Source organism: Carassius auratus, chromosome 10 (genome assembly GCF_003368295.1).
Source record: "Carassius auratus strain Wakin chromosome 10, ASM336829v1, whole genome shotgun sequence".
Classification (NCBI taxonomy): domain Eukaryota; kingdom Metazoa; phylum Chordata; class Actinopteri; order Cypriniformes; family Cyprinidae; genus Carassius; species Carassius auratus.
This window is the reverse complement of record NC_039252.1, coordinates 2,198,714-2,212,415: the sequence shown is the minus strand read 5'-3', so window position 1 is coordinate 2,212,415 and position 13,702 is coordinate 2,198,714. Positions and strand designations below refer to the sequence as shown.

The following is a 13,702-nucleotide window of genomic DNA, read 5'->3' as shown; positions in this document are numbered from 1 at the left end:
CTGTACAAGCTCAGAAAAAAAGAAGCAAAAATGTTACTTTTAGAGATAGAACTATCTTAAAAGAAGTAACTTAGTACCCTAATTACACCTAAAAGGTTTATAGCAGTACCTTAAGTAGAGCCCTATGATTTCTGTGATGTGGAATTAAAACACGGATGGAATCATGTCACTAAAATGGAATTTGCTAAATAATGTTTGTCAAATTTTGTCTGAAAAAAAAAAAAAAAAAAGTAGGTCAGTACATATAAAATAAAAGAAGCGATATAAACTAGTGTATATGAATATTAAACTGCAAAAAGACTATTTAAATGTTCTGCATGCCTTTGTTTGGCTTGAAGCCTGCGTGATGCTCGTGGTGTTTTCAGCCTCTGGCGTCTCATTGGACGACATGAACACATGAAATTCATCTCCAGCTACTCTGAGAGAGTCACTGCATGAGCATTTTGTATTTTGTATCATTGTACTAATGTGTATACACACACAGAAGCTAAGAAGCTTAACTTTAAGAAACTGTGACATAAATATGTTTCTGTTATTAAAATTTCACAGGATACTAAAATATATATATATATATATATATATATATATATATATATATATATATATATATATATATATATATATATTGCTAAACGTTTAGTAAACAATTGTGTAAGTGCGATGATTTCCCGACATGCTTTTTGATTATTAAAAAAGTCCATATTTTCTTTTTTTTTCTTTCTTTTTTACTGAATTTGGGAAGAATTAAAAAAATAATAATAATAAAGTGGATGTCATAGCACCCTACTTCGGGGTGCTTATTACTACTCTAAAGTACTAATATGCACCTGTATAAGGTGACGGTGTAAAGTTCATTAGGCTTCATAAGGAAGGGGTGTCCGTCCAATCCTGTTCCTGGAGGGCCACCTTCCTGCAGAGTTTAGCTCCAACCCCAATTAAGCAAATTTGAACCAGCTAATGAAGATCTTCAGTATCAGTAGAAACGTCCAGGCAGGTAAGCTGGAGCTAAACTCTACATGTAGCCCTACAGGAGCAGGATTGGACACACCTCCTATAGACTGTCATTTTATGGTTCACAAGGTTGCTCTAGTGCATGTATCTATGTATTCATAGCAAAAGGAAACACTTTCAGTTCTTTTGCTGAGCTAGCATTGCTGCAGACTTACAGCATTACGGCACAGTGCCAACCTCAGGTTTCTCCAGGGACACCGAATCTGTAACTTAACACCGTGTCCAAACCTGGGCCTGTGACAAGCATTTTGAGTCCACACTGTGAAATCCTATTGGTTCAAATTATACAGTAATTCTACACAGCTGCATATTTAAACATTAAAATATGTTCTGATTGCTTTGTGTGGTCTTGCATGTGTTGCGACAAATTACTTGTTTTTGTAGATTTTTTTAATGCCATGTCAAGTTAGAACGCAATGTGCTGTAACGTTTTTTTTTTTGATGTGAGAAAGTTAACTTAATTAAAAACAGGTCCATGACATGCCTTTTTTCTTATTGCTTTCATTATCAGTGTTGAAAATTCCCCACAAAAACCTTTTTCCAATGAACATTTTCTTCAGTAATTTGTTGAAAGATGCACATGCAAACAAATCAACACACGCTCATTGGAAATGTGCAACTATTTTACATTTTGGTGATTTGGTGGATAATTCATTTGTACAATCACTTTTTTTTTGTGCCATCTGCTTATGCTGTGTGCAAGTCACTTTGGCTGGAGCAACCTTTATAATCGCCTTTTTAAGTTTATATTTTTGCTTTTTTTGTGATTTTATGAAATTTCTGAAGGTGCTGTAAATTCAATCATTACACATTGCCTTGCAAAAAATTTGTAAATAATAATAAAAAAAAATCCATTCAGGTTTTTAAATTTATTATCTTATTAATTTTCCAAATAATGACTTTTATTTATTTCATTTTTTTTGAGGGGGCAGGCAGTGTATATTCTACAATACTGTTGCATTTTGTACGTTCAATTTAGCTAGTTTTTTTTTTTTTTTATATAACAAAAACAAAAACATTTATTTGATCAAATTTGCCATCAGTAGAGTCACGGTATGTATTGCACCTCATGTATTTTCTCACTTACATGCCACCACCTCAGCAGCTCATGACTTAAAGAAAACATAGTTTTTCCCACTCGAAATTATGACATTGTGATGGCATTCATGTATATTTAGCATTTAAATACAATCTTGCCACCGTTATGCGCCACACATGGTTAGGTTTAGAGGTATAGGGCTAGATTAACTATCACAATGTGTCAGCGCAAACACTCATTCAACATTTAAAAACTACTGTCTGGATTTAGACACCCAGTGGTAAATTAGCACTGAAAAGTCATGGACCGTTATTTTTGCGACTCACCTTATTGAATATGCATTGGTAAGAATTTAATTTTAATCTTAAAATGTATGGGAGGAGAGTATTTAAATGAATCACGCAACACGATTTACTAATATTCGCACTCATCAATTCACTGGTATTTGCGGCATTATTTAACAGCCAAAACGCATGTCTTAAAGCAGGCAGTAATTTGCGCTGCTCTTGGTCATTATGGAGATGATCTGGATGTGTCTGTGTTCTTTCATGTGAGGATTGTTAGTAAATCACCCGCAGGATTTTATAGAATTGCACTCTAACGCTAATTTGTTAAGTTAATCGGTCCCTTAGTTGCTTGTTTTTCGTAAACCGTGTGATTCTGTAAAAATCACATTGTATGAAGTGATACAAATTCACCACCTCGTAAAATAATTGCATGCGATTGTCTTGAAACAGCAAATCATTATTTTAGGTGCAGCAAGGTTCAATTCGAGAAGCATCTCCAGGGCCGTTTCTACATTTCTTGCAGTTTATCCCGGTTAGCGAACTCCTCGGTTAACACCGGTGGTTATCTCCTCTCTGTTAAACACATCAGAGCATGTGTGCTGCCTCATCTTTGCGATTTACAGACCCTGAAGAGCGGCGACTTTAGCCGAGTCAATATTTATCAAGTGGAGTAGTCAAGGGCAGATCCTGCTCGAATCGCCCTTGAGGGAGGTGCCAGGAAGTCTTAAAACTCCCTTCGACAGGATGTTTCCTTTTAAACAGCAACATGTGCTCTGATCTCTTCATGTCTCAATAACAGAGTGTGTGTTTTGTCTGCACCTGTCTGTTTGAGTGTGTTTCTGTACACTTGTATACAGTTTGCCGTGGCTTGTTATGTCTGAGTTCTTTGAAAGCACGTAATGATTTTTTCTTTCGTGTTTCAGATCTTCGAGAATAAAGGAGCCATGATGGGCTGCTCAAACCCCCATCCTCACTGTCAGGTACGCCGTCAACCTCGTTACTTCATTGATGTCCCTTTTTATTTCTAGCCGTCCTCCTGCCAATTAGCGCTTGCCCTGTCGACTCGGCTGAGGCAGAGATCCCTGAAATGCTACTCTGCGGATTAAGACGTATCCGCTGCAGTCTTCGACCATCTGGACTGCTCTTTTTTTAGGCTGAAATAGGTCTTTAACTGTCCCCTCAGTGGAGAGACTGCTGACGAGACACGGCTAATGCAAGCAGGAGCTTCGAAAGCCTGTAGACTCCAATTAGGGAAGTACAGAGATGATCCGAGCAAAGACGTCACCAAAACAGTCTTCCTGATAGAAAATTACTCTCGGCTCTCACTCTTGGAGTCGAACGGGTTTGTCTTCTGGGATTTTATTTTTTAAAGGAGGTCGCTGGGATGGCAATGGGGTGGAAAACGTAGCTGCTTTCATCAGTTTGATAGCGTTCAGTGTAAATGATGTGTTTTTTTGACATCTTCATGACTCCGAGCAGCAAGGAACTTCTGTTTCCTCTTGTTTCCATTTTCCGGGTTGTCTGTCTTACCCTTGTTTCTTCTAAGCACAGGAAGCTTGTCACTGTCGTGCCGTGACAGCACAGCAAGCCAGACTCGTTGGGTTGGCCGCACACTGAGCTCGCTCTCCCTGAATTCATGAGTGGTAACGGCTGTGTGCTCCGCTAGGGAGCAGTAGAGGATTTTCAGATGGTTTGACATGAGCTCTGTTTAAAGGAGCTGTCAAAAACCTCTCATATTTTCCATATCATACTTTCTTTATAATAAACCACACCTGAAGTATGAAGGTTTAACGGTCATACCGTAGATTTATGGTTTACCGGCTTTCATTTATTTCTCAGCCTCATCAAATCTGATCTCTGGTGCCGATGCTCCGCAATGTGAACTAACTTGTTAGGTTGTGATTGATATAGTTCATTTGGCTGGAGAAAGTTGGCTTATTCTGCAGCATATTCTGTTACACAGCAACCAAAATAAGCGCTATTATCCAAAACAGAAACTAAAAGAAAGTTCAAATGAAATTGAATGCAACAAAACATTTGAAAGTAAACTAAAATGCATTTTTCGTGACTCTAACTTGTAGTTTTTATTAAATGGTATCAAATAAAACGTGATAGTTTTATAAAACTTGAAACCTTAAGTAGGCCTACAAACCTGCATTAAATGAAAATGATATATCAAACGTGCTATAGAATTTATTCAAATTCAGTTTGCTTTTAATTTCATATTTTCAGTTTGCATTTTAATCATAGTTTATTTTTTGGCAATTTTGTTATATGCCTTTGTCATTTTATTAGCTTTTTAAATATGTTCCTGTGTGCAGCTTAAAAAAATGTAATTTTCCTAGCTCATTTTCAGCTTATTTTATAACTCATTTTCTTTCAGTTCAGTTCCCAGAATTTCTAATTTACTTTTAGGTTTTTTTTTAAAAGTTTGTTTTCATCTAATATTTCTATTTAGTAGATTTAGTCGACAGTCACACAGGATAGTTATAGTCAGCTTATAAACTTCAGTTAACTTATTAATTTTGCCAGTTCAGTTTAACTTAAACTTTGATGTGCTAAAAATACTAACACTATTATGAAACGTTTACTAAAATAAAAACAAAAAGAAACAGAAAATAATCATTTAATATATATATAAGCTAATTCGTAAGAACAATTCCAAAGTAGAAACTAAAAACAATATTAAAAATCCATTCCAGTCAAATTGTAGTTGTGTCTGCATATTAAACTGGAGTAGGGACAACGTATTTGAAAACTGAACAAATTATACATGCTATTTCCTGGTGGATCTTTTTTGCACCTAATGTTAATATAGACCCTTTAGCAGCACCACATTAGTCTAGTTTCCCTGGCAACAGCTCATCCATGCATCATACTGTCAGTATGACAGCACATCCACCCCGAGTCCCAGTATGTGCTGGACGTGACATCAATCATCGACCTCTAACATAAATCAACCTCCCAGCATACACAGGCTCAGTTCAGATAGAATCAGCCGTAAGCCACACTTAAGTTTCTCATATGATTTTATCAATGGACGCAGCTAAATATGAGTAAGTAAATCCCCCTCCCGGTCCGTGTGTGTGGCCCCGTGGAGAGACGGGAGCTCTGTGTGGCTTAGGTCTATGTCAGCCGGCAGGAGTTGAGCTTTACCCAGCATGCCCTGGGAGAGATGGATAAGCCACATGCATCCGGCTGCCCACCTTCTCCAGCATGAGAGTATTTGCGGAGAGGGAGCGAGTGAGCGAGCGATACAGCGGGCTGTGTGTGTGTTGATCTGTGTCTCTTTCTCTCCGTCTGTCCCACGCTTTCTCATATCATCCGTAACCACCCACCCCTGAACAAACACCAAACATCAGCTCTCAAAACAGAGACTCATCTGTCTCTTGAAACGATTATCGAGCTGCTGTTTTGGGAAATTTAAAACATGTTGTCTCAGGCTCTTCACAAACTTTTTGGCTCTTATCAGGGCTCTGAATCTTAGCCTATGTGTGAATGGTCAAAATGGACTCTATGCACTTAAAAACCATAGCTCACTCAAAAATGAAAAATTGCTGATAATGTCTTCACCCTCAGACCATCCAAGATGTAGATGAGTTTGAGAAACAGAATTAGGGAATTTTAGCACTCCATCACTTGCTCACCAATGGACCCTTTATAGTGAATGGGTGCCATCAGAATGAGCGTTTAAAGAGCTGATAAAAACATCACAGTAATCCACACCACTCCATTCCATCAATTAACATCTGGAGACGCCAAAATATTTTTAGGAAACAAATCTATCATTAACATGTTTTTAACTTCAGACTTCAAGATGAGTCCATAATCCATAATAAAGTTTCCTCCAGTGAAAAAGTATCTTGTCTGAATCAGGAGAGCAGTATGCACAGATCAAGCACTGTTACTGTAACATGCAAAAACAGTCCAAAACAGTTGGAAATTAATTTGTTGATTGATTTTGGACAACAGAAGATGGACGTTTCCACTGGAGGAAGTGTTATGGATTATGAACTCATATTTTGGTCAGAATTGTTTGTTTCAAGTTAAAACATCTTAATTATTAATTAGTTTTTTTTTTTTTACAAACAAGACATTCGCTGATGGACTGTCGTTGTGTGGATTACTTTTGGACTTTTGTTCATTTCAGGAGCCATCCATTCTAAATGCAAAGTGCATTAATTAATATTTGAATACAATATAATTATTAATCATACTAATCATTATTCAATTATCCAGAGAGAAGGAGAGGGGGATGAAAATTGCTTAAATTAATTACATGTAATGCAATGTCTGCGAGTCTTTCAAGTTTGAATGCATACCTGCCAGCCAATCAGAATTGAGTATTCAGACAGAACATAGTTACATTGTAAATTATTAACATCATCAGAAATTATATTACATTACTTGCTGAATAGAAGCATCAGTTCTTTGAAGAATTTTTTTAATTATTAATAGTAGTGTACAAAACTTTTACTTTTATGCTTACAGTAAACTACAGTTCACTTTTATGCAGTAAACCATGTCAATGTGAATAGAATTTGTCATTTTTCACCTTCCTTGGATTGTTTGAAAGAGGACTGACACCCTTAGGGTGACTTCTTTCATGCCAGGAGCTAGAGGAGATGTCCACTCTTTCACTCCAGTTTTATGTCATCATGCTGCTATACACTGCTAGGAAGGAGATTTTGGTGTAAAGAGAAATATTTGTTTAATTATTATTATGATACTAATACATAATTTCCACAAAATTGGATAAATAGCTGGTTGCCTACCAATTTCCTCCTGAGAACTGTATTTAGAATTTCATAGACAGCAAATCTGACAGCTAAATTAGTGGTTTGGTGGTTGATTGAATCAATTGTATTTTTTTTTTTCATAGTGTGAACATGAAATGTGTTTCGAACCTCTCAAGATGAGAGATATTTTCACAGAGAATTTCAAATCAAGACCTCACCTCCCTTTTTTCCCAACTATGAGATGCAGCAGCGGACAACCTGACTTGACGGACAATTACGGCTAGACACTGAAGAATAAATGAGCTGTTAAAAAATTAACAGTCTTCTCTCTTTACGATTCTGTTCAGTTTCCCAAAACGCATTCTGGTGACAGCATCTCCGGTTTATCCCTGCATGAACGTACGTTGTGTATAATGTGGTCTTATCTGTGGATTTACATACACATGCTAGCAGTAGCGATAGCAGAGAAATTGCAAGGAGTGAGACTGGCGGTCATCAGTGAGGTGTGATTGACGTTCTCTCTGAACTCAGGCCGAAGCCTTTCCGAACGCAAGTCAATCTGGCACTCTCCTCGAGCTCCGACGCAGGCAGGAAATAAATAGTATACGCGTACGTCAGGAAACGTCAATCATCTGAACCATCTGTTAAGAACAGACGTATGAAAACTCCTTCTCAGTATCGCCTGCGGGTCAGGCCTGAAAATCAGAGCGCCACATGCTTCTCTTTAATATCTGTGATGTTGTCACTGCTAGCATATTTACTGACTTTGAGATCTGGTTTCTTCATGTTATTATTATAATCGCTGTTTTTGAGAGTGATGGGCCGCTGTCTGGTGTTTTATTTCACCGAGGTTCATAAACGTGGCCTCTAGGGCCGATGGACGTGTGCGTGAAGACTGCATGATTAGTTCCCCCTCCGTCCATCTCCTCCTTCTCGACCCTCCTTTATCACTCCTGACATTCAAATCAGCAGCCAGAATACAGAGGAGAAGCCGACCGCTTGTTTAAAGTCGTGCCAGATTCCCATGGCCACTTGGTATTATCTTTAAAAACAGAGAGAGGGAGAGAGAGAGAGAGATGGGCTTTATGATTTCACTGCCGCAAAGGATTTTATTTAATTTTAGATATTTAATTGGAATTCTTGGGAAAACGGACTCGATTAAATGAGTGTTTTTCTTTTTCGCCCTGTCTACAGGGACTTAATGTTTAATGCATAAGCACACGGCCTCATTTTCAAAGGCTCTCTGAGTAAAGTGCTTACCTGTGTGAACTTTCCTAGCCTCAAAGGTTGCATGGAGCTCTGAGGGAATAGCGCTGTCATTAAGTACACATAACTAAAGGCCTTCATGTGAATGCGTGTGAAAGCAATTATGAAAACGATGATTCTGAGAGGGCTTTTTAAGTAGTCATCACCTCAGGCTGAAGAACCTGTTGACTTGCTGTTCCTAAATGCCCCACTTAAGGTGCGTTCACACTGACAGTGTTTTGCAAGCAGAAATCACCAGAGGGATTTTATCTTCAGTGGGTCTTGATCATGAAACATGAGAAGAATACAGTTCTGTGTAAATGGTTCGTAAATCACAAAATGCGTAAAGTTTGGGAACGAATAGTTTTACAACAATTGGTGGTTTCATCAGTGACAGTTAGCAACAAGACAAAGGTGAGCACAATTAACGTTTACGGAAAATGAGCAGAATGACTACAGATTATTACCACAGCTGATTTAAAATGACTTCTACTGACATGCTATAAGAAATTGTCACATTTTACATGATGGTTTAGCCAACAATTGTCACAATACAAAATGCCAGGAATATAAAACAATTATATTAGAAAGCAAGCTTGAGAAATGTAGATTTTATTTTATGCTAGCTATGCTATGTTATGCTATGGTACTACAGAACAACAGAGAGGGTGAAGGTTTTGCAAGAGAAGGTAAAAGTATTATCAGCACAGTTTTATTTTTATATCAGTTTTCTTAATTGTAATAAAACTAAAGGTAAATTACATTTGCATAGAAATAAATAAAACTGACAAAAATATAATCTAATAAAGAAAACGTAAAAATATTAAAATAAAAACAAATTCAAACTAAATTCAAACAATATGATAAGAGTATATAAATGATACTAAATTAAACTGTTGCTTAATATGTAGTCATTTTTCATGTTTAATTAGTTTTATTTGTTCATATTTTAACTTTGCAAAACTCACAACAAACTGTAATTGTCCAATTATAAGAAACAAAGCTAATAAGATCATTCTGGTTTAACCTTTAAGGATGGGAATCATAATGAAATTATCATAATTCTGCTTCTGATGAATGATTCCAGCTTGACTGTTCAATTAACTCTACTCTTAGTAGTTTAAAGAAACACAATTCAATTTCCAAATGCTTGAGTATTTTAGTAATTTCAATAATACAATAATTGTTCTTGCAAAATTTGTTTACATATAATTTTTTATTATTGATTTTCAGAGACTTTATTAACTAAAAAAGACCTGGCTCATAGCGTAAGACTCAGTTGGTGGTATTTTGTTTGGATTCTGGCTTGCACTGTATGGTTTTGATTCGCTAAAATGTTTTAGCATCGGTTTATTTGGGAATTGAACTAATGTTAGTTACTCTGTGTTTGTTTTTATTCTCTAAAAAGAGTCACATAAGGCTCATTTGGAATTAGATTACACGATTTTGTTGGATGTTTATTATAAACTAAGCCATTAGTTGAAGAATCTTTCTACACACTCTGTATGTTTTGTGCTGTAGATTCAGTAGCGGTGCTGATATAAATACAAGGAACATTATCGTAGTATTCAAATGTGATTTATAAGCAGAGTTTTAGAAACAATGTACACAGATATGTGCTCCGCTCATGTTTCATGAACAAGGCTTGATGTTACCGAGTTTAGTACTAAGTAAATCTTAATTGCCTAATTACTGGTGAAGAGCAGGTGTTCCTCGGCTTCACAGTTTCCCACAATGTCATGGAACACAAGTTGGAAAAACATCTTTGAAAAGCATCCAGCAGTGATTCATATTCTGTAAACATTGACTCTTTCAGTCTTCTTGAACCCGGCTCTATTCATCTGCTTTTAATGCAGGCGCTGGCCGCGTCTGAGCTCCCCTGTAGAAATCACCCTAAATATGATGAGGTGATCGGAGATGTGACCCACGAGTAATGATTCGTTTTCTTTTCAAAATCCTTCATTTTCAGAAATCCAGGCAAGCTCAGACATTTTGGCCCATCTCCTTGAGAAGCAGAATAAACACGGACAAACAAAGTTCTGCTCGCTTCCAGATGTTTGCTGGAAATGGCTCTCATTGCCGAGGCCTTTAAAAAGAACAACCTTGATTTTTCTCAAGTGTTATTTAATTTTTACTGCATTATAAAAGTGAACTGCAGGAGGAAAAACACGTTCCTAAATGAAGCAGCGATGTTGGATGAAGGAGATCTAATGAGTCATTTTCATTCTTTCTTATGATGATTTCAACACTCTTGGCTACAACTGTCTTGATTTAACTCGAATGTTTCAGAGCACGCTAGTATGACTGCTTTCTCTGGACATGATTGGGTTTCACTGCACTGATGTTATTTAATATGCACATTAAATTAATAATTGACCCTGTTTACTTTCTTAATGCACGTTTACTTTTCTTACTGTAAGTGATGCATGTTGGATGCATCTAATTCAAATAATAAAATAACTACGAAACGTTATTAAATATACTACTACTTAGTTATAATAATAATAGTACTTATTATTTAGTAAAAAAAAAGAATAATACAAATAATCAAATAATGTATGTTTGTCTTCTTAAGCTTTAATTAAACTGTGATAATTTTTATTCCCTTATTTTGACCATAAAGCGAAATTGTAAGCTATTACGTTTATTTCTTGCTGGTAAGGATGCAAAATTAGTAATTAATAACTTTAATAACTCAGATTAATTACTTCATAATTGTAAGTAGCTTTAGATAAAGGTGTCTGCTAAATGGAGAAATGTAAATGCAAATATAAATGTAAATAATAATAATAAAACCAAAATTTAAAAGTGCTTTTTGTAACAATTGAAAATGATGAAATTTAGACAGCCATAAATATTAGTATTGTATTTTAACACTTGCAATGTAAAACTAAATTGCCATTACTTTTGTTCAATACACTGTAAAAAATATTTTTAAAAATGAAAATAATAGTAGTAAATAATAGTAAAAAACATAGTAAATGAAGATTATTGAAGTATGTTTTGAAATAAAATGCTATTTTAGTATTTATTTTTGTAAATTTAGAAATGAGTTTACTTCAATTCGTTTAATTCAATGAAATACATGCATATTCTCTGTAAATATAAATTATATCTTAGAATAAATAATAAAGTTTAGAAATTTCTGACAATTTCTAGCACAAATCCTTTCAGTGTACTTGAGTTTACAGTGAAACATTACAGTAGTAATATTTCAAATTTTGCTTTTGTTTAACTTTGTATTTTTATTTAGTAAAATAATAATAATAATGACACTAATAATAATAATAATAATAATACAAATAATAATAATAATAATAATAATAATAATAATAATAATAATAATTATTATTATTATTATTATTATTATTATTATTATTATTATTATTATTATTATTATTATTATTATTATTATTATTATTATTATCTATAACATATATATATATATATATATATATATATATATATATATATATAAAATATAAAATATATTTTTTTATCATTTTCCCCTTTTCCAAATCATGTATCTCTTCTTGCTGGGTTTGAGTTTCTAACCTTGTAAAATAAAACCCCATCTTTCAAAGCTAAGATGTCAGAAATGTGTCAGAAGTTGTCAAAGCACAGACGTGTCAGTTGTGTAGTTATATACCAGTTTTAATAGTCTTACAGAAGAACTGGGTCGTTTGTGCTTTCTGATGAAAGGCTTCAGTCAAAAACTTGTTTAACCCTAGAGGTCAGATCAGTCTCAAATGTGCATTTAGAGTCGCAGAGCTTGACTTTAAGAGCCAAATCAATGGATCGCATGAAAACTGAGGTCAAAGAATCTCTCAGAGGTACATATTAGATTCTGTAGGAAGTGTGGCTTTAAAAAAAGAGCGTGGAAATACTTCTATTTGCAGTTGCTGCTGGTAACCCAGGAGAACTCGGTTCTCACAGAGAGTCTAATTCATCATTTAGCTGGAGAGCTCATTTTCACAGTTGCTTTTTTAAATTATTTTTGGCAGCAGGCAAACAGAAATTTGTCTCTTGATTATAACAACTGCTCCCTCGTGGATTATGATGGATTATGGAAACGTACACAAGAATTAGAATTAGCTTCTCGGTGATTGACTGTGAGCTTTAAACTTCTCCAGTCATGTCACATTAGTCAGGATGACCGCGCACACGGGGAATATCTCACAGTGTTCAAATTCATTCGGCCATTTATCACCGCGGACTCATTTTCATCTAGCTCCACTTGAAACAACAGATTCTTTCTGAGCGTTTCATCCTGTTTTGTTTGCGATGTTGTCATCCTTCGCAACAGTCGGCGGGTTTGCGATGATGAAAAGCTAGATGTATGTGTTGGAAAACTTTACCCACTGCTGTTAAAAAGAGACTTTTTATTAGACCTCTAAATGCGAAATGAATGCCGTTGGATGCATTTCTGAAACTTTACGTACGAGCAGAACAATCAAATGTAATTTAGGTTTTATTGGGTACTGAATGTGGTCTGGGGCTGGCAGGTGTATTGGCAGCTGATGTTGCTGGATTCGGCCTGTTGGTTTCTAATGGATGTTTGGATTGAACATGCAAAGGCAGTGCAGGACTGTGACCTTGACATTTCACAAACTCAAGCGTCTTTTCCTTTTCAGTCTCTTATAGAAGATAATTGCCATATGGCTGCAGGGACTTTGCAAATTACATTTGAGAACCAGTTGGTTATAAGTAGAAAACATTGATGCAGTGCTTTCATAAGAATACATAGAATGCATTACAAGTTCTTAAGATTAATGAAGTACCATGCAATAACATGAAATAGCAATGCACGATATTTAATTGCATTTTGGTGTTCATTACATATGCATGCAATGTTCAATTAAATATAATTGCTTAATCACACAATTGGTTTTATGTGGTATGATCGAACAAGAATGAATGGAAAATGGTATATTAATAAATGAACACTAATGTAGTTTGATACATGTTTTTTTTTTCGACGTGTGATGCCTAAAGCATGAATTAATATGAATGAATTGAATTTTATTGTAAAATGTTACACAATATATGCTCACCAAAGCTACAGTAAGATAATGAAAAAGTTGTATAATTCAGAATAACTTTCTATCCGAATATATTGTAAAATGTAAATAATTCCTCCAATCAAAGCTGATTTTTCAGCATCATTCCTCCAGTCTTCAGTGTCACGTGATGATTTGCTCCAAAACATTTCTGATTATTAACAATGTTAAAAACTGTGTTGTGCTGTTCATATTTTTTTGTGAAAATCTGCATTTGTCCGGGTTATTTGTTGATTAGAAAACATTTTGTAATATTATAAGTGTCTTTACTGTCAGTTTTGATCAATTTAGTGTCCTTTCAAAAAAAAAAAAAAAAACATG

At 35.1% G+C, this 13,702-nt stretch overlaps 1 protein-coding gene across 1 annotated transcript in view; it reads left to right on the top strand.

The window, feature by feature from the left end:
• galt (galactose-1-phosphate uridylyltransferase) overlaps positions 1-13,702 on the top strand; it is a 116,066-nt gene that overhangs the window by 8,930 nt on the left and 93,434 nt on the right. The window contains exon 6 of the mRNA XM_026273102.1: positions 3,261-3,317. Within this exon, the coding sequence (XP_026128887.1) occupies positions 3,261-3,317 (57 nt within the window). The remainder of the gene's footprint in view (positions 1-3,260; positions 3,318-13,702) is intronic.